This window comes from Notolepis coatsorum, assembly GCF_963971535.1.
Source record: "Notolepis coatsorum genome assembly, chromosome: 3".
Taxonomy (NCBI): Eukaryota; Metazoa; Chordata; class Actinopteri; order Aulopiformes; family Paralepididae; genus Notolepis; species Notolepis coatsorum.
In genome coordinates this window covers 180,573,171-180,595,017 of record NC_140167.1, presented here as the reverse complement: position 1 = coordinate 180,595,017, position 21,847 = coordinate 180,573,171, and the positions used below count along the sequence as shown (strand labels likewise).

General features: G+C 44.2%; 1 protein-coding gene across 1 annotated transcript in view; it reads right to left on the bottom strand.

Moving 5' to 3' along the window:
• Positions 1–407: 407 nt before the first annotated feature.
• The window catches only part of LOC311226084 (semaphorin-5A-like), a gene marked incomplete at its 3' end in the record, with an annotated part of 248,278 nt that continues 226,838 nt past the window's right edge, over positions 408–21,847 (bottom strand). The window contains exon 6 of the mRNA XM_084311460.1: positions 408–500. Coding sequence (XP_084167586.1) covers positions 408–500 — 93 coding nt within the window. The remainder of the gene's footprint in view (positions 501–21,847) is intronic.

Sequence of the window (21,847 nt, the reverse complement as noted above, 5' to 3'; positions counted from 1 at the left end):
TGTGCTGGAACACATTACAGGACGACAAGCAGATCCACCTCCCTGCATGTTATCCCTTCATTTCCACAAAAGGCCACATCAATAATTTTATTATTGAGGGAGGCAGGGAAATTAATCACGAGCAAAGTGAATGAAATCAGGCGTGACTCATTAAACTAAGGGCCACGCACCGGAAGTTGTTACCGTGAGCGACTGGTGGGTTTTGAATATGTAAGAGGGTCCAGTTTAATGTGCGTGTAACAACCAGGTGTGGAGGTGTTGACCCAAGTGCAGCCAGGAGACAGGAGGCAGCTGATGAGTGTAATAGGCAGGACAAAACAGACCACAGAGACAGACTGACGTACGAACACTGACTGACTGACTGGGGGAATGGAACATGAATACACAAGGGAGTAATGACTAATAGACTAACAGTCGGGGGTGATGACAGATGACAGCAGCTGCTGAAGCCTGGGAGACAGGGAGGCATGTTGGAGACACACCGAGGACATCTGCTGGGTCTACAGGGGAGAGCACGAGGAGAGGGGGAGACACTTAGCGAGAGGGGGAGATGGTGTTAACGCTGGAGCTGGATGCCATAGCTTTCTTACACTTTGATGGCTGCTCTCTCTATATTCTCCGTCTACCCACACTGCCCTTCAACGCTGCTAGTAGCACGGTAGCTGGATATGACAAACGCAGGGGACGCGCTCGCCGGGGGGATGAGCAACGGACCACAACTGAGCCGAGCTAATCTGAAAGCTATACCTGCCTTATTATTTCGGATAAAAGTCAAAAGGAATGTCATATTTGCATTTCAATGTCTGAGAGGAACTGAGAGAGTCCTCTGAGCAGCCAAAATGCCACATGAACTCTTTCAGAGTGTATTCACAGAATCTCCAGTAAACATAAACAACAACAAATGTGTTTATTTTCCTCTTGGCACATGGAGACATTCCCACCAACCTCTGTTGACGAGGGAGTTTGCATAAAGGCACTTCCTGTTTGAAGGAGCAAAGTTTAGGAGGCCACTGACCTTTTGAACCCCTGAGTGTCACCTCTACACTTTTGACATTGGGTCCTTCCCAAGCAGACAATGCACCCTGGGACCAAACAATAGCAAACGGTCCAACTAGCTGTTCACCCAATGGTTGACAAGAAATTAGCTTAGGAAGACTGGAACTGACTTACACTGGTGCTTTATTTACAAAGAAAATTCCAATGAACAAACTGAATCTATGATCAGGGAAGACAGCATCATGTACCAAAAACAGGAGGCCTTTCCCCCAAAATTAAGCCAAAAGGTAAAATACCCCTGTGACACACAAACAAACAAACAAACAAACAAGAGAAAATGCAGTGGATGAAGCATGGAAACTATAAAAGATACTATGCTCTGCTTGGTGCCAGACCTTGGTGCCAGTTTTATTGAAGCCTACTGTATATTAAAATATAATAATATATACAAGCTATCTGAGGAAATATACATCAACCAATATAACAAATGTTAGCTAGTTAACAATACAACAAATTGCTGATCATTCTGACATCTGAAGTAATAACCTGTCTAAATGACAGGTCATAAACGAGGATACGGCTGATCCCATTCAACTCAATGTCGGCTGAGCTGAAAGTTCCCACACTTGACACCAATGTCAAGTGTCACTAGGGGTGGGACGATACATCGATCCAGATCGATACATCGATGTAATTATCAACAATCGAATCGGATCGATGCGATGTAATAAGATCGATTCATATCGATACTCTTATTTTGAAAATCCTGTGGCGAGTCTCATATCCGCCCAAGAACAACAGCAGTAGCTCCGTGTGTGTAGATGTTACAGCATAGCATTCTCCCTTTCTGTGTGTGTGTGTGCGCGCGTCTTTGGAAAGACCAGATGAGGTCAGAGGAGTTTGATGTTTAAATGTTATTTAAACATAAACAATATAATACATAATAAATGTAGGCCTATACATGATCATGCAACATCAACAAATTGTTGTAGGAACGGTTTGGGAGAGGGAGGTTGTGAGTTTTGAGTTCCAAAAAATGTAGCTTAAAGTTTAAAGCTCAATATATAAAAACGTGGCACTTTACAGTGAACAGGAGGTCTATTTGTATTAAAAACAATAGATTGATTTTCCTTTAAATGTCTGGAAGAGCTCAAAAATACAAATGTCAAATGATATTTTCATTACCTTTTTTTTGTTGATCTAAATGTTACTGATTGTGTTAAATGGGCATATGATATCATCTCATATCGATCGCAGGCACCTGAATCTAATCGTATCGTATTGTATCGTGAGAGACTTTGTGATATCGGCAAATATCGTATCGTTGTCCAAAGAATCTATATCGTATCGTATCATGATGAAACTGGTGATTCCCACCCCTAAGTGTCACCCTTCCTGCTTTTATAGTTTCCCTGGGATGAAGATGCTATTTTGAGAAGTGAAACCCAAATTGCAGAACACTGTAGAGCGGTACAGGTTTGCTCGAATGCCATTCTCAGCCTCTCTCCCAAACCTGTGAACCGCCTGTGAAAGAGGTCTCGGAGTTCAGCGGAGACAGAACATCGTGTCAAACAGCGAGACAACCACCTGGGGACGTCTCATCAGCAGACGGCCCTGGGCCAGAGAATACAACTCAGCAGCAGCCAAGAGTCCGAACATCAGGTTAATAACTTTTCCCCTGTCCTACCGTGCGAGCGGGACCGCCGCTTTCTCACAATCTCTCAAATGTTCCCAGCGAGGAAACCAAAGAAACGCCTATCCTCACTTTGAAAAAATAAGGATGTGAGAAAGTAGAAGGGCAAATGAGAATGGCATCGCCGAAAACACAGTGCACCGGGGGCCGCCGGGACCCTCATATCTGGGATAATGGCCGTTGAAATTGGGCAGTGCGGAGAGGGAATAGTGGAAGACTGTTTTTGAAGAAGAGAGGAAATCACACAGAAACTTCTAGTGCCCCCCCCCCCCCCCCCCCTCCCCTCCCCTCCATATCCTCCCAACCCCTGTGCATTTATAAAAAGGGCAAACCAATCAGTGGAAAGCGCTCCGCTGTGCTCTTCCGCACGGAACACTGCAATCCAACGGAAGCGCACCAGGTCATAGCGCGTGTGTGTGTGTCTCTTGGAGCTTAAAAAGACTGAATCACAGGTCCAACTGAACACTATTTACCGCTCCGCGGACTTTCATACGGTTTCCACCCGCCCTTCCTGGCCACCTGGCTGGTCATTATAGTGCAGAGACCTGAAACACTACGGTTCAGGTGAATTCACATTTTCACCAGGGCATGTACGCATACATACATGCATGCGTCAGCGTCCGCGGGGAGCGCAGAGCGGAGATGTGCAATGTACACCCTAACAGCTCGTATTCGACAGCGAACGCGGAAAGTGAGGAAGTGGGTCGGTGGGTGGGGAGGAGAGGTTCAATGAGGTAATGAACCCAACGGGAATGGCAGCGGCTGATTGGGCCGCTGGGCGGAGTAGATGTGATGTTCTTCCCCCTTGGTCGGAGGGGGGGGGGTCACGGTAGAAGAGTGGCAGAAGAGAGGGAAAGAGAGATGGGGGGGGGGGGGGTCGGGGGGTATAGGGGCAATTGGACAGACGGAGACAGATCGCTGGAGGATCTAGGACAATAAAACAGTGTTTACATTCCAGGCATGCGCAGCTTAAGGCTTATCTCAGGTAGGGATAATCAGCATGGCTGAACAGCAGGCCTCTCTCCTCGCTCTCCCTCCTTCTCTCTTCTCCTCCACTCAGCCGTCCCACCTGCTAACCCTTTAATGGCCAGCCTACTCATGCGTTCCCCCTATTCTACTCAGTCTCTCCTGTTCTGACGCTACCCTCCCAGGAGGTGGAAGGAGTACTGACTACTGACGCATGAATACGTAGTATGTAAGTAGTATTGTAAAGTATTTCTGAGCATGCTGATCTTTATACTGGATTCCCTGCAACTCTGGCTAGTAACTAATGGAAAGTCAATGGGGCCGTGCTCCAGTCTATACAAGCCCTGAAATAAAGGCTGAAACCTACTTTGGGTGAAAGCGTGGAGTACGTTTTCAGAGTTAATTGTGCAGGGCTTGTATAGATTGGAGCATGGCCCCATTGATGTTGCATTGGTTTGCAACTGTGGGTATATCCAGTATGAAGGACAGCATGGACTGTGGTGGGAAATGACTGTACCGATCGGCAGCATTATTGGTAAGTGGGAAATAAAATTCTGAACTTGCTCTTTAATTTGGTGTAAGAGTATTTTGTCCAGTGAATCCCAATGAAGTAAACGTATAAGAGTGACTCACTTACTCGTGAAAATATAGATGAAATGAAAATCCATAGATGTTTTCTTTTACTGATTTCTCGATTAGGCTATTTGGGCATGGTATCTTCAGCATGCCTGTGTAATACTGTGTAAAGGACTGTATTGCACTCACTACTCTAATGTCTCAAGATAAAACACAAAAGTGAAAGTAGGAGTCAATACTAAAACTCAATAGTACGTACTAAAAACTCAAGTACAGGTGAAAGTGCAGGCTCAACACATTGCGATGCATACAAATCTCTGCTGCTTTCTTCTCTTCCCCTCCTTTCTCTCGCCCCATACCTTATACACCTTTCTCCTTCTCTCCCTGCTCTATCCATCCTCTCCTCCATCCCGGTAAGACGTCTCTCGTCCTACTAGTCAGATCAAACACCGCCAACACAATGTCAACCAACTGAAGGATAGTATATTGAATTTTATGCTTTAGCGTCTCAGGAACTATAGGAGTCTAACTCTGGGGCCTCGACCCTGACAATAACTCTGCCTGTGTGTGTGTGTGTGTGTGTGTGTGTGTGTGTGTGTGTGTGTGTGTGTGTGTGTGTGTGTGTGTGTGTGTGTGTGTGTGTGTGTGTGTGTGTGTGTGTGTGTGTGTGTGTGTGTGTGTGTGTGTGTGTGTGTGTGTGTGTGTGTGTGTGTGTGTGTGTGTGTGTGTGTGTGTGTGTGTGTGTGTGTGTGTGTGTGTGTGTGTGTGTGTGTGTGTGTGTGTGTGTGTGTGTGTGTGTGTGTGTGTGTGTGTGTGTGTGTGTGTGTGTGTGTGTGTGTGTGTGTGTGTGTGTGTGTGTGTGTGGTGTGTGTGTGTGTGTGTGTGTGTGTGTGTGTGTGTGTGTGTGTTTGATATAATGCTGAACAAAGTGTACGTGTGTGCTCCTGTGTGTTTATGTGTGTGTGTGTGTGTGAATTAATGAAAACGTTATTTAACAGATTGCAGAATGGGTACAATACAGTACGGCCCAATACACACAATTGTTAAGGGGATGCAGACCAGAGAAAGACTTTCGTCTTGTTTACATCAGGGTCCCCCATTTTCAATTCATAGTGACATTTATGACATGCACAACATACATGACATCATGACATTTATGGCATAGGGACATACATGACATACAGGTATATAGTACTGTTACATTTGTGACATATATGATATGCAAATATGTACTGTTACCCATATATCCTGACAGAGAGTATATACATATGATCCGAGGAGACTGTACATTAGGAGTGTTGGGTGGGTGGGAGAGAAATATACATACGGTGGGGAGAGAATATATACATACGGTGGGGAGGAGACTGTACATTAGGAGGGGGTGGGTGGGTGGGAGAGAAATATACATACGGCGGGGAGAGAATATATACATACGATGGGGAGGAGACTGTCTATTAGGAGGGGGTGGGGGGGGTTTTGACATTTACGGTGGCCAGTTTAGAATTGCAGCCTCCCGTAGGTGCTCTTTTAGAGCGATTTTGAATGTGGGTAGGGATTCACATTCCTTTACAGCTTTGGGTAGGGCGTTCCACATTGATGTGGCATAATTGCGAAACGTGTTTAGTCCCTTGTTTGAGCCGAATTTGGGTTTAACATGATTTGTTGAGCTTCCTCTGGTGTTGTGGTCGTGGTATTCACTGACCTTTGGGAAGTATTTTGACATGTACATGGGTACTACCTTTACTACCTTAGTCGTATAGTGTATCTTGTAGACCAGGCCCATTGCAAGTTGCTGTACTCTGTCGTGCCATCCTAGGTAGTCAAAGTGGGCAGGGGTGAGGTGGGTTCTAGGAGTAAGGTCAAGTAGTAGTCTGTGTGTGTGTTTGATATAATGCTGAACAAAGTGTACGTGTGTGCTCCTGTGTGTTTAAATGTGTGTGTGTGTGTGTGTGTGTGTGTGTGTGTGTGTGTGTGTGTGTGTGTGTGTGTGTGTGTGTGTGTGTGTGTGTGTGTGTGTGTGTGTGTGTGTGTGTGTGTGTGTGTGTGTGTTATTATTGGCAGCTTAGCCACGTGGAGAAGGAGGTGCTATGTGTACCCTTAAGTGTTCTGTGTTGCTTGGCCCCGATACATTTGATTCCCTGTTTATGTAATATAATTTGTGGAACCAAATACAGTATTAAAATGTGTGTGTGTGTGTGTGTGTGTGTGGATGCGTGCATGCACAAATAGGACAGGACCGCAGTTGTGAAGATAAGAGTCATTTCAGATATTATGCAAGTCTGTAAACAAACTTGACAAGATCACTGCTGACGTCCGCGCTGCAAGACAAAGGACAGGGAAAAGGAACGTAAAACAACAACAACAACAAAAACACTAATCGATAACCCTTTCTCCGGTCTGCGCAGCCTCGAGACGAGGAAGCACAAAAGCCACACCGCACGGCGCTGTGACGGAACAGCGGTGCTCAGAAAATAACAAATGGAAGGGAAAAGAGAGGGGTTTGAGTGAAGAGAACGGGAGACGAATGGAGAGACATTGTACTCCACAGAGCGTTCGCTCCGATCCTGAGTAATGTCTCACGGCACATCTGGCTGTGCTGCATCATCACACACACACAACACGCACGCACGCACACACACAGGCACGCACACAGGCACGCACACAGGCACACACACACACACACACACACACACACACACAGCGAGAGCAAGGAGCAGATGAGAGAGAACACAGATCTTTACCCCCTCTCTCTCTCTCTCTCTCTCTCTCTCTCTCTCTCTCTCTCTCCTTCTCCATTACCCCCGCCCCCTGTCTCTCCCTGCTGTTGTGATTGTTGCATCGAGCGGGCCCACTCCCCAAGCGGGCGCACCACCACATCAGAGAGAGAGAGCTCTCAGCGGGAGCGAGGAGGAAAGAGAATGTGGGCGGGACGCAATCAGAAGAAAAAACACCAGCACCACTTCTACCACAACGTCCCGCAAAGAAAGAGTGAGAGGGGGGAGAGAGAGAGAGAGACCGAAAGAAAAAAGAGCTAGAGAGAGAGAGAGAGAGAGAGAAAAGAGAGTCAGAGAGACACAAATAGTGAGACAGAGAGAAAGAGAGAGAGACACGCACAGATAGATGGAGAAAGAGACAGAAAGAGACAGAAAGAGAGAGAGATGAGAGAGAGAGAGAGAGAGAGAGAGAGAGAGAGAGAGAGAGAGAGAGAGAGAGAGAGAAAGAGTGAGAGAGAAAGAGAGGAGAGGATGCAGAAGATTTCTATGAACCCACGGTAGCAGATGTTCAGAGTCCTGGTCCTGTACTGCAAGGATGCACTGATCCCATCGGGGGGTTCCACCTCGCGTGTGTACAGTACTGTATGTGTGTGTCTGTGTGTCTGTATGTATGTGTCTGTGTGTATGTGTGTATAATGCATACCATTATGTGTGTTGGTGTCGACAAAGGACACCATTAATTCACACATCTGCTTCTTTTGGTACACTTATACCGCTTAGAATCTTAAGTACAAGCCTCTATCTGTGTATGTGTGTGCATGTGTGTGTGTGTGTGTGTATATTTGTGTGTGCGTGAGTGTGCGTGTGCACTGTAGGCATCTGTCACTGTTATCAGATAATAGGACATATTCCGTTTGGTTTCCGGGAAACTCTGGAGACTTTGAGGAGATTTGTCTCTCCTGTATAGAAGACATGTTCCATTCCAGAGCCCTTTGAACGCCCCAGTCTCCATAGATGTGCCTGGGCAGCTATTCCAGTCTGGGTAAACTATTTGTTTGGCTGCACACAGAGAGAAGCTCAAAGCCAAACCACGGTAGAGGAGCCTGCTCTCTCTTTCTCTCTCTCTCTCTCTCTCTTCTCTCTCTCTCTCTCTCTCTCTCTCTCTCTCTCTCTCTCTGTCTCTCTCTCTCTCCCTCTCTCCCTCTCATTCTCCCTTCTCAACCCCCTCTTTCTCTCTATTCCTCTCTCTCCCTCCCTCTCCCTCTCTCTCTCTCTCGTTCTCCCTTCTCAACCCCCCCCTCTCTCTCTCCCTCTCGTTCTCCCTTCTCAACCCCCTCTCCTCTCTCTCTCTCGTTCTCCCTTCTCAACCCCCCCTTTCTCTCTCTCTGTCTCTCTCTCTCTCCCTCTCATTCTCCCTTCTCAACCCCCTCTTTCTCTCTATTCCTCTCTCTCCCTCCCTCTCCCTCTCTCTCTCTCTCATTCTCCTTTCTCAACCCCCCCCTCTCTCCCTGTCGTTCTCCCTTCTCAACCCTCTCTCTCTCTCCCTCTCTCTCGTTGTCCCTTCTCAACCCCCTCTCTCTCTCCCTCTCTCTCTCCCTCTCGTTCTCCCTTCTCAACCCTCCCTCTCTCTCTCCCTCTCTCTCTATCTCTCCCTCTCTCTCTCCCTATCCATTCTCAACCCCCTCTCTCTCTCTCTATTCCTCTCTCTGTCCCCTCACCCTCCCTATACTGATGGTCTGAGCATTCATCCTTCCATGCTTGCCTGCGTACTAATGGCCATGGCAGGTGTTCTCCCAGGTGCCAAGGTCCAGGCCAAGCCTTTAAAGCCCCGGCATCAGCACATCTCTGGCTCTCCCTCCAGATTACAGCCCCCTCTGCCTGGAGCCCTGACACACACGGATATATACAAACACACGTAGACATAGAGAAATGCATGCACAAACACAAACACAAACACAATCACAATCACAAACACACATGGTCTCTCTCTCTCTCTCTCTCTCTCTCTCTCTCTCTCTCTCTCTCTCTCTCTCTCTCTCACTGTCGCTCTCTTTCTCTCTCTCTCTCCATTCTCAACCCCCTCTCTCTCTCTCTCTCTCTCTGTCTCTTGTTGTCAAACACAAACACACATGGTCTCTCTCTCTCTCTCTCTCTCTCTCTCTCTCTCTCTCTCTCTCTCTCTCTCTCACTGTCGCTCTCTTTCTCTCTCTCTCTCCATTCTCAACCCCCTCTCTCTCTCTCTCTCTCTCTGTCTCTTGTTGTCAAACACAAACACACATGCTCTCTCTCTCTCTCCCTGTCGCTCTCTTTCTCTCTGTCTCTCTCTGTCTCTCTCTGTCTCTCTCTCTCTCTCTCTCTCTCTCTCTCTCTCTCTCTCTCTCTCTGTCTCTCTCTGTCTCTCTCTCTCTCTCTCTCTCTCTCTCTCTCTCTCTCTGTCTCTCGTTGTCAAACACAAACACAAACAGTCACATATGCTCTCTCTCTCTCTTTCTCTCTCTCGTTGTCACACACACACACACACACACACACACACACACACACACACACACACACACACACACACAAACACAAGCTAAAAAGACCAGCTCAGTGCCAGACAGAGGTGTTTTTGGCTCAGCTCTAGTGGCCAGCCACTCTAACCTAGCAAGTTAGACGCACGCACGCACACACACACACACACACACACACACACACACACACACACACACACACACACACACACACACACACACACACATGCACGCACACATGCACACAAATAAACACACACAAACGAAGGAGAGAGGCAGAGAGGAGAGGGCTAAAGGGAGAGAAATGGCGACAATGACAGCGGTATGTGGTTACAGCTAGCGATAATGGCCTGCTTGGAAGGGCCTGGCCAGCCAATCAGAAGAGATGAATGGAGGGAGAGGGCCAGGGAGGAGAATGCGCATTGTGGCAGCACTGCTGAGCCCAGGCACCTTCTCCACTTTGTGTTTCAATCAATCAGTGAGTCATTTCTTTAGACGGCGTCCGTATGACTTTCACCCACTTTCCCTGGCCGACCTCTATTTGCGAGTGAAGGCAGTCAGGCAGGGTCCATTTCCACACGTCTGGTTCCTGCAGCTGGTGGTTCAGCCTGGCTGGTTGTTTGGAAGCGCAAGAGAGAGGTGGTTCTGGAGTTACGGCCTGTGGATGAGGCTGGTGCTTATAACCTCAGTGCCCTCAGGGCAGGTGATGATCTAGTGTCCCTTTCTCTCTCTCTCTCTCTCTCTCTCTCTCTCTCTTCTCTCTCTCTCATCTCTCTCTCCTCTCTCTCTCTCTCTCTCTCTCTCTCTCACTTCTGAGCTGTTTTGCCAACACTTTTTCTCCTTATTTAAAATTTTTCTCCCATCCCAATTTCGCCTTGCCAATTCTCCCTTCAATTCTCCCCTCCCCTGTCTCGAACGTTGCTAGACTATGCCTCCCACTGGTCGGTCTGCAATGTGGACGAAGCCTTGCATCACATGTTCCCTCAGTACATGAGGAGGCAGCTGTCGCATCTTTTCACCTGAACAGCGTGAGGAGTAACACGTGGGAGGCTCACACTGCCCCAGATACTTCCTGATTCTGCTGTACAGGCGCACCAACCGACCTGTAGGAGTCGCTGTCCACAACGTCCAATCCCCACCCACCGGCTTTCCCACCCTAACACTGCCAATACACCTTTCCGCGCTGACAGGAAGTCCCGCCCCCCCGTGTTACTGTTGCTATGGTCTCCCAAGCTCTCCCAAATGTTCTCACAGGCACACTGAAACAACCACATGTCAATCGAACAACATGGATTCTCTCTTAAGGATTCCTGAAACTATTGCTATCAGTTATTTGCCCAATTCCGCTACTCTATCGAAGAGAGTTCTCCAGAAAGGCCTGAATTATTTTACTCAAGGATATATCCATGAAATTAGGATTTCGGACGGAGAAGGAGATGACAACGTCAAAGTTGATGCCAAGTGTTGGCGGTCTATGCGGAAGACACAAACGCCTCACAAACTCCACATTTGTAATTCGTCAGGATACAATTGTGGAGTCCTACTGCACATGTAAAGCAGGGTGAGTATGTTAGTGGTCCCTTATTATAAAATTGTTAGAGTGAATGAAGATTTAAGCCTAGTATCTGCTAACTGCTAGCTACAATGGGCTAATCATCTAACGTTATGCTAATCACACATGTCGCGGTATGTAGGTGACAAATAAACCTTTGAATTTGAACTACTGTAATTAGCTAGCTTACCTTTTAGTGTTGGCGCAGCTGTATATTGATGTGTGGAGTAGCTATCAACCATTTGATTGTTGCATGTGTATTTTCAGGATAAATGGACACTGTTCCCATGTCGTTGGCATTGTCAAGTCTCTTCAAGGATTCAAATGGCACAACTTACCCACATACCAGAACAACAAAGTTTGCACCAGCATACCACAGCAATGGCATGTCCCCAGAGGTGATAAAATACAGCCAGTACCTATTAACCATGTGTCGTGGTTGCAAAACCCTCTGAGAAGAGAAAGAGACGGCCAGTGGTGTGCCATGTTGACACTTCTTACAGGTAAAGTGGTAGTAATACACCCAACCGATATAATAAAGTGAACAAAGTCCATGAGTTACAATATCAAAAATGAATTTTATTAGTAATACTCTTTATAAGTTGATGTACATATAAAATTAGCTCATGAGACATCAATGTCAATGAAGAGAGAACACAATCTTAGAAGAATTCAGGATTCATAAAATAGCATAGCACTGAAACTGCCCTCACCAAAATAATCAGTGACCTCAGACTAAACTCTGATGAGAATAAGGTCTCCATCCTTATTCTATGTTAAACTAGGAGGCCACATGTCTGAGATATATGACAACAACTATGGAGTTGCACAAGGGAGTTGCTTAGGTCCTTTACATGTTACTGCTGGGTGATATCATCAGAGGACATAATGTAGGTTTTCTATCTATAATTCTAATTATCGGCCCCAAAACCAAAAAAATAAACGTTATAAAGAACCTGGGAGGACTAACCCCTTGGATCAAATCTGAGGTCACAAGTCTCTGGGTTATCATAGATTCAGAACTGAACTTCAATTTTCATATTAACAAAGTGACCAAAACATCGTTCTTCCATCTCAGAAATATAGCAAAAGTACGACCAAGTTATTATTAATATATGCAATACATTTAATACAATATTTTAAATATTTACAGACTTCCAGCTGTAACAGAGGAAGACATTGCCCATCTACAACGGATGACTGGAACACCTTTGGCAACTATCCTGTCTACCAGTGTGCCAAAGATCACAACCCCTTTTGGAGAAGTCCAGATTGGTTCTGTACTTTCTTATCAGGTAATGCAGGTCTACAATTTCATTTATCAGTTACAAACACATCCTGTTGTAGGGTCATAAAACAACAAACTGACCATATCTGGTTTATCGTTTTGAAAAGGGTTGTTGGTATGCGATCTGAAAGGATTTTGTACGTCTTAACTTTACATATAAGACGCTCAATATGAACCCTGTGACGAGCAATTTTGTTAGTCAATGCCACATTTGACTGAGACATCTGAGAATGACCAGCAGCAAAAGGAGGGATATTCAAACGTAATCCAAGCTCTTTCAACTCGTTGTGTATTGTAAAACCCTTGTCAGCCATAACAGCATCACCATCCTTGATGTAACCATGAACTTTCAGTGTTTTAAGCAAATCATAAAAACCACTGCTTTCAGTAATCGCCTTATCGGATACAGCACCTGTAAATAACTCTGACACAAAAATGACAGACCCGCTTGGATCACATCCAATCATCAATCAATGCTTTGAGGGTTGTGCTTGACTTATAGTCACTATAAAGCTGACTTTGTAAAGCCAGTGCAGATGGCACCTGGGTCTTAAATTCAGTACCATCAATAATGACTAAAGTAGAAGGAAATTCTTTTCTAAAGTTTTCAGGCATGTTTTCAATAATAATGTCACTATGAGGCCATATGCTAATTTGTCCAAATTTAAAATACATAAGTTCTATGCATGTATTAAAAACAAGTCCTGCAGACTGCATGGATACTCCAAATCTTTGAGACAAATCTTGAAGTCCAAAGTTGTATCTCATTGTTTATGTAATATAATTTGTGGAACCAAATACAGTATTAAAATGTGTGTGTGTGTGTGTGTGTGGATGCGTGCATGCACAAATAGGACAGGACCGCAGTTGTGAAGATAAGAGTCATTTCAGATATTATGCAAGTCTGTAAACAAACTTGACAAGATCACCGCTGACGTCCGCGCTGCAAGACAAAGGACAGGGAAAAGGAACGTAAAACAACAACAACAACAACAACAAAAACACTAATCGATAACCCTTTCTCCGGTCTGCGCAGCCTCGAGACGAGGAAGCACAAAAGCCACGGCCCTTATGCAAAGGGCCGTAAAGACATGACGTCACTAGGAAAATCCAATGGCCTATTTTTGGCCTCTCTCTCTCTCTCTCTCTCTCTCTCTCTCTCTCTCTCTCTCTCTCTCTCTCTCTCTCTCTCTCTCTCTCTCTCTCTCTCTCTCATACAATCATTACATACAAACAGACTTGCGATTTGCAAAAGCACCATTCTGCTCTGTTCCCCACTAGTAGGGTAACGTACACCACCTACTATGAAAAACTGTGTTAGCCTACGTTTCATTCCTGGCCATGAATGAATGCCAGAATTTAGCGCCGCTCCTCTGCTCACGCACATGTCCTTGGGATCGCTGTCTGACAGGCGTGCACTCACGTCATTAACCACTGGGGCGTCTCAGTATATAAACCATAACCTCGCACTTGATAATTTGCCACATCCAATTCCACTTCCACAGAGGTTTATTACCTGAGTCTCCGGGCCAACCCGGAGTGTGTGCGTGTGTGTGTGCGTGTGTGTGTGTGCGTGTGTGTGTGCGTGTGTGTGAGTGCCTATTCACAAGTGGTATACAGGTAGTGTTCATTTCCAGACAGACGGCACAGACAGCTTAGCAGAGCTACAGCAGGCAACACAGCTGGGATAAAAACAAATGAAAAACCACATAAGTCAACTTCCCCTTTTCCAAAAGAGGACACGTAGGACAGGAAGACAAAGGCAGCATTGATATCACCACTGACTCACTGGTGGCAGCCTGGACACATTCTGTCACTCTCTTGTCTCGGTCGTGAAAGGGGACATTGTGACATGTTATCACTGGGGAAAACTCTACAATACAGTAGAGATGGCTCCATGACACTTTCTCATTTCCAATACCACGACCTTGAGCATCCACTGATACCGATACCAATACTCAGTGCCGTCTGGGAGAAATGCGAGGCCCTGTGCAAGATTTAAATGCAAGGTTTAAAGGTTTAAAAAACAATATTTAATTTTTTATTAATTAATAAAAAAAAATCTTTATTTTTTTTGCATACAGTCAACGTATTCTTAAATAATAGCGCTGCCCGAGGCTGGGTGTATACAGACAGTCAACGTATTCTTAAATAATAGCACTGCCCGAGGCTGTATCTGTGGTATCTGAATCCCTATTCAATTAAATGCCTAGGTTAATGGCATTATGTATAGTCCTATAGGCTTAATAACCTTTCAATTTCATTACAGTCGATATTAGACTGTTATGCAGTAGGCACAATGGCATATTCCACATCAGCAGCGGCGCCAGATAATTGGGATTGGGGGAGCTACGGGGGGGCTGGATTGTTTATAGTAGGTGCTAATGAATTTTAATGCAACAAACAATAACAAACAAAATAACGGCATTCAATCATTCCGGGCTAATATAGGCTACATAATTGAAGATGCACGTTACTAAATGTTTAGCGTTATACACCAATGCAAGCACAAACCCAATAAAGCATGACATTATATCGAGAGTCCGGGGTGGTAATCTGACGCTGCGTAAAAAGTCGCTCAGTCAGTAAGATTACAATTTAAAACAACATTTGAAAGAAAATTAACCAAAGAAAAGGTGTAATATTTAAGATTTCGTTTCTACAAAGGGTATAGCAACGAAATATATATATATATATATATATATATATATATATATATATATATATATATATATATATATATATATATATATATATATATATATATATATCAGATAATGACAAAGTCCAACAAACCACAAGGACAACGAAAACAGCCTATAATAATATGACTACATTTCTGACATGCACCATTCACCACGGTAACAGCCACCATGAGAGCAGTGTATAGTCAAATGGGCACAGCGGCCCAACATTAAAATGGGCACAGCGGCCCGACATTAAAATGGGCACAGTGACCCGACATTAAAATGGGCACAGCGACCCGACATTAAATGGGCACAGCGACCCGACATAAAAATGGGCACAGCGGCCCGACATTAAAATGGGCACAGCGGTCTGTACATTAAAATGGGCACAGCGGCCCGACATTAAAATGGGCACAGCGGCCCATACATTCCAGTGTGTGTGTGTCAGGGATGTGCACAGGACTTTAGAGGGGCAGGTGCTCAAAGGCTGAAAAGGGCACTGGGCCTGTGCTATTTTTGGGGGCCCTTTTTGGGCGGGAGGGGCCTTTTTATGCTTTTTGGGGGGTTTTGGTGATCAAATATTGAATATTGATCTATAATAATCAGTGCAGGAGCTCACTTATCCTTGAAACACACTTTTATCACTGACTTAAAAGGCCCATACATCTCCATTAATGTTCAGGGCGGAGGGAATAAGTGCTTACCCTACAGACCCCAAGTCTGTTAGGCACTGCTCAAAACTTACCTTTTTACAATAGCTTTTAAATGAATTATTATCTTTATTTCATTGTCTTATTTTTCTTTATTTCTATACATTTTACATAAATATTTTATTATAATTTGTATCATTGTTTTATGTAGTTTTTTTTATCATTTTATTTGTTCTTTTTTAATGTCAACATATTATTTAAATTATTCAAATGGAACTCAAACATGTTCCGTTGTGATGTCACCAGTGTTGGGCAAGTTACTTTTAAAAAGTAACTAGTTACAGTTACTAGTTACTTCTTCCAAAAAACTTAATTACTTACTCAGTTACAAATGATAAAAGTAACTAGTTACTTCAGAAAGTAACTATTGAGTTACTTTCAAGTAAATTTTTTACATAAACTATTTTAATGTTGCTGTGGGACAAAGTGAGACTAGCCTCCAATCAAATGCCATGTATGTAGATATTATAATTACTATGTTTATATAGTGGATCATACAAATACAAACACAATAGATGTTTTGGAACTTTTGATATGTATTGCCCCTCAACAGGCCACAACTGGGCAACATAAAATTATGCTTGTTAAGCACTATACCAAAAATAAATAACAAATATATACTGATTGATTGAACATTTTAATTAACAGATTGCAGAATGGGTACAGTACAGTACAGCTCAATACACACAATTGTTAGGGGATGCAGACCTGGGCCCTATTCCCCGTACCTGGCTAACTGAGTTAGCCGGATAATTTTCAGCATAGCTTGACTTAAGCCAGACATTTCCGTTCCCCGATGTCGGATTTTCTAAGTCGCTATGGCAACAGATCGAAAAGTTTGAACCTGCTCCGGAGCAGGGTTTAGTTCAGTTAGCTGGATGAACCATGGCCACACCCTCGCAAAGAAATGCCAGCTTGCTTCCTGAAATAATTATCACAGTGTAGATCCCATTATACCAATCTGAATTATGTTTTTGTGCTTCGTTTTCCTAGAGGGGGCTTTTGAAATGTAAAATAATAGACCTAAAATGCTGATACTAAATGTACTTTGTCCTAAATAATGCACGTCATAGTTATACGGATACGGCGATCGCGACACACAGTTATTTTAATAACGGACTAAACGGATCATTGCAAATGTGAATCCCGTGGGGATATTTTTAATGAATGAAACCTATCGGGCGTTTGGCTCTGATTAGTTTAATATTCTTCGCTGTGTATTTGCTTAACGGAGCGCCCGGATTGTGTTTCATTTCAAGCATACATGAAGCGTCTATGCGTGGATTGTGGATATGAATTATGAGGAATCTGAATCTGTGGATTGTTTAATTGTATCACTGTCACTGTGACTGACAATGTCACATGTTATTGTGATATTGTAACTGGGTTCAAAATATATGAGGAGATGCGCTGTTTTATTTTTTTTTTAACTTTGACCAGTCAGCTGGTTCTTTTTAGCGTTTATCGCTTTTTCTGGTCAAGCATGACCGACAGAAACAGGTTGAATGGGATATAGATCAGGGGAAGACACTCTGAGAAAATACGGCGAGTCCGGGAGTCGAACTCGTGTACCCCAGATCCGTGACGCGCACGGTTGTCCCCGACGCCGAAATAGCGCCGAGATACGCGGTGAGCTACTGGAGCTCCCCGAGGAGATGCGCTGTTTGATGGAATTGATGACATGACGTGACTTGATAAATTGAATGAGCCTTTGACGTTTTTGATGAATGAATTTGAGAAAATGCATTTATCTTTTCAAGCACTGTTATCTGATGATGAACATGAGGTGTCACTGGTATAAACCAAAGAGTAATCAATTCAATGCATGTATGGATTATGTCCGAAACAAATTAAAACCTGATTAATAGTGAAACTGTAGCCTCCCTCCAAGCCTCTCTTTGGGAACCATGTAATTATAGTAGGGATGTCCGATATTATCGGCCTACCGATATTATCGGCCGATATTGGCATAAAAATGTGATATCGGAAAATATCGGTATCGGTTTAACCCATTCTCCGCCAATCACGTGTTAAGGCGGGTTTCTCCGCCATGCGTTGTCTGCCAATAACTCCGTAAGGCGTTTTTTGAGATCAATTTCATATTTTCGTCATGGTATTCATATTTCACCCACAGAGTCTTGGCTGATGCTGTCTGAGCCATCACAACTCTGCAACGCTTCAATACCGCCACCTGGTGGCCGATCGGCGAGTTGCCAAACCGGAAGTGGCCATTGTAGCTCGGTCCGTCCCCTATTTTCGTCCGGCCACTCGCTTATCATCCCGGGGCTCAATACAGACACCGTCGATATGGATCTTTGCCATAACTCAATAATCAACATGATTTGGACGTGTATTAGTAATATACAAACCGGAAATGGATTGCATCGACCAACATCCCATAATTGGGATCTGTTTGCTCCACTCTCATCGCCCAACGCTACGAGGAGACTGGGGTGAGTTTCAGCGTTTTTCTTTATCATTTTCGATACAAACTGCTCTGATCAATATATCACCCATACTACATAAATCATTTAACGTCGGCCATTGAATTATAAACGACCCCCCCCCCCCCCCCCCCTCCGTTCACCCGCAGATGAGCAGTCATGACGTTTAGGACCATGTACAGTTGACATTTTTTATATAACGTTGATCGGTATCAAACTGCATTTGATAATCTAATATATGCATTTATGCCTATATCTCACGTTCTATGAAATACTGCCGAAAACGATAAAAACATATTTATACTCTAGACGGTATTTTAGTATGAATGTGTGAATGAAAAAGTAAAACGTTCCTACATCCTGAACGATAATAGCCCTGCAAAGAAGGTGAACATCTCCATAGACAAATAGCGCTGGCAGAGGATGATTTAGGATGATCAAAGTGGTGGCAGAGAATGGGTTAACATTTTTATTTGAATTTTTTAATTATATTTTTTTTACATTTATTTAACATTTATTTACCCAGGCAAGCAAGTAAGAACAAATTATTATTTTATTTATTGTCAAAGTATGCATAATGTTGTGTTAATTACACGACAAGAGATATGTAATGTTAATTACCTGAAATTATTCAGTTTTTTGCGGGGGGTTTAGAAACCCTGCATATATCGGTTGATATCTGTTGATATCGGTATCGGAAATTAAGAGTTGGACAATATCGGTATATCGGTATCGGTAAAAAAGGCAATATCGAGCATCCCTAATTTATATAGTACATAATACCTAAGCACATACAGTACAGATATCCTCATAATATAATTCATCTCAATTAGATATACTATTTGGGCTTGTTTTTATCCTTATTCTGAAAGAGTTGAACTAATTATTTTCGCTAGCAAGATCTCATTTGATTATTCATTCCATTAAGCCTACTGCCAGCAGCACATTTAAAGAAATATAATCTGATTGATTGGGGTAATGAGGGACTTAAAATTAGCCTATTCTCGAAGTCAACTTCCTGCCTGTTGTTGCTAGGCAACTGCAGCGTGGGGGGAAACTGCCCAGCCTGGTACATTGTGTACGGTTCGTTTAGTGCAGAAACGGATCGTTAAAGCGGCAAATTAAAGACAATCAAGTGGAATTTTCTTCAGTCCTTCACAATGCCAAAGAGCTGCTGTGTTACGCGTTGTACTAATGACAAAAACAGAAATCCAAATCGCAAGTTTTATACCATCACGGAGGAAAAACGTTCGGCTAACTCGCTCTGCTGTTGTGGTCGTGGTAGCTACATGCTAAGTGTAGCAGGGTGGATTATCCCTGCTTCGTGGGAACGGTTGCTGGCAGTCACAAGGTATAATAATAATAATAATTTAGGACCTGCTCAGAGGTCATCAATCGGCACACATGCGATGCATGCATGCAATTCGTATCTGCGATTAACCCATCCCGTCGTCCTTCCCCCCCAAGGGCAGACGGGAGCAGACAGGCGTCAACATGAGCCGCGCCAGGGGACCAATCCAAATGCTCCTGTCCGTCTTCATCAAGGACGCCACAGCGTTAGCAATCTATTGTTGTGCATGTTTTTCCATTGGGTTTATCTTATCGGGGGGGGAAACCCTTGCGAGCACGGGGAGAACATGCAAACTCCACACAGAAAGGCCTGGGAGATACCCCACCTGGGTAACTGGCATCATGGAAACCTGGTCCCCAAGCGGGAATCGAACCCTGGACCTTCTTGCTGTGAGGTGACAGTGTTAACCACTACACCACCGTGCCGCTTTAGGGTAGCTGGACACAGTAGAGCTCCGTCTAACTGCACCCTCGTCTTTGGGCCTGGAGCGTCAAACCGGGACCCGGTAGTGGGAGTGAATGGGGCCCGGGATTTACCAACCTGGTTTGGTACTCTGGTCCTCCTCGCCTCTCCGGGGCGGTCAGCAGTACTCCCCAACTCGCTCTCACTTCCCTGATTACCTCCATGGGCCCTCCCACACCTAGTGACTGACATGCATAGATAGATTCGTTCCTCCCGCAAGCAGTACCCTCCCTTGATGACCACTAGAAACCTTACAATGAAAAGGGGAGAGTTGGGTAGGAAGGGGTTAATCATATATACGTTACCCACACCAAAAGAGTTAATACTGGGCACAGGAATGGACACGCACACAGAATCCCATCTAATGTTTAATACTAGTTGTACTGTTCAGTTACAATGATTTAATAGGAGTGGTCAAATGGACTGAAGTCTCACTATAGCTCCGTTTGTAACTCAATACCTCATAGACACGTATATTATACACCCACCTCTGGGTTAGTATCAGGGATAATATACCTCAATGTGTTTGACTCAGGGATTAAAGCAAAAAAAAATCTCCTGACTGAAATTTTTTTCAGGCCAAGTCATATTCTTATTTTAACCTCCACTGTATTTCTTTTTAATAGCGTTGGCGTTTTAAGGGAGCCTACTTGTTTCGGTTTCGTCGATAATCCAATGTACAGTTACCCCCCCACCCCGCCTACCCCCCCCTTCCCTCCCCAACCACCTCCAATGTACAGTCCCCCCCCCCCCTCCACCCAACCTCCTCCAATGTACAGTTTCTTCGTCAAATGTATATGCTCTCTTTTTTAGACTCTTATTGTATCACAAACAATACTGTGTAAATCTGGTACGTCATAAATGTATAGATGTAGCAGTATTATCTATCTGTATGTCATGTATGTCATATATGTTATGATGAATTGAAAATGGGGGACCCTGATGTAAAGAGGAAAGTCTTTCTCTGGTCTGCAACCCCTTGACAATTGTGTGTATTGAGCTGTACTGTATTGTACCCATTCTGCAATCCGTTATAACAATCAATCAATATTTAACCGATTGCAGAATGGGTACAATACAGTATGGCTCAATACACACAATTGTTAAGGGGATGCAGACCAGAGAAAGACGTTTGTCTTGTTTACATCATCAGGGTCCCCCATTTTCAATTCATAGTGACATTTATGACATGCATGACATTGACATCATGACATTTATGGCATAGGGACATACTACAGGTATATAGTACTGTTACATTTGTGACATATACGATATGCAAATATACAGTAATGTTACCCATAGATCCTGACAGAGAGAATATATACGGTGGGGAGGATACTGTCTACAGATACACCTGTGTGATGTTGCTACGGAGTTAAGCTAATAAACGTATACTCACAACCACAGCAGGGGACTCACATATTGTACTGTGAAGTAACACGACAATGACAAACGTGTTGTTTCTGTTTTTCTTTTTGACATCGTTGCGGCACACGGAACAAGTTAACTCACCACTACAGCCCCCAGTAGCGCTGCCTAGCCAGTCTCTTCAAACGTCCTCTCCTCTCGAAACTTTTTGTTAGGTGGTCACGCTGATCCTTTTCATCTGAGAACCCCGCGGTGGGTTCTCTTTTTAGTGGCCGGCTTACTCCTTCCATTTAACAGACGCTATTAAGCTAACGTTAGCTAATCGGTATATAGCAGCGAGTGCAAGCAGCGTGGTGGCTGTGACGTTGGTAAACAAGCAGTTGACGCGTGAGGCTGCAAAAAAGGCGACCTGTCTCTCGAGTCGCTGAGTGATGATGACTGCTTGGCGCGATAGGGAAAAAAAGCCCTTTTCCATATTTGGCGCCTCTGATTGGCTCAATTTTGTTTCAATCTGTATGCATCTACAAATC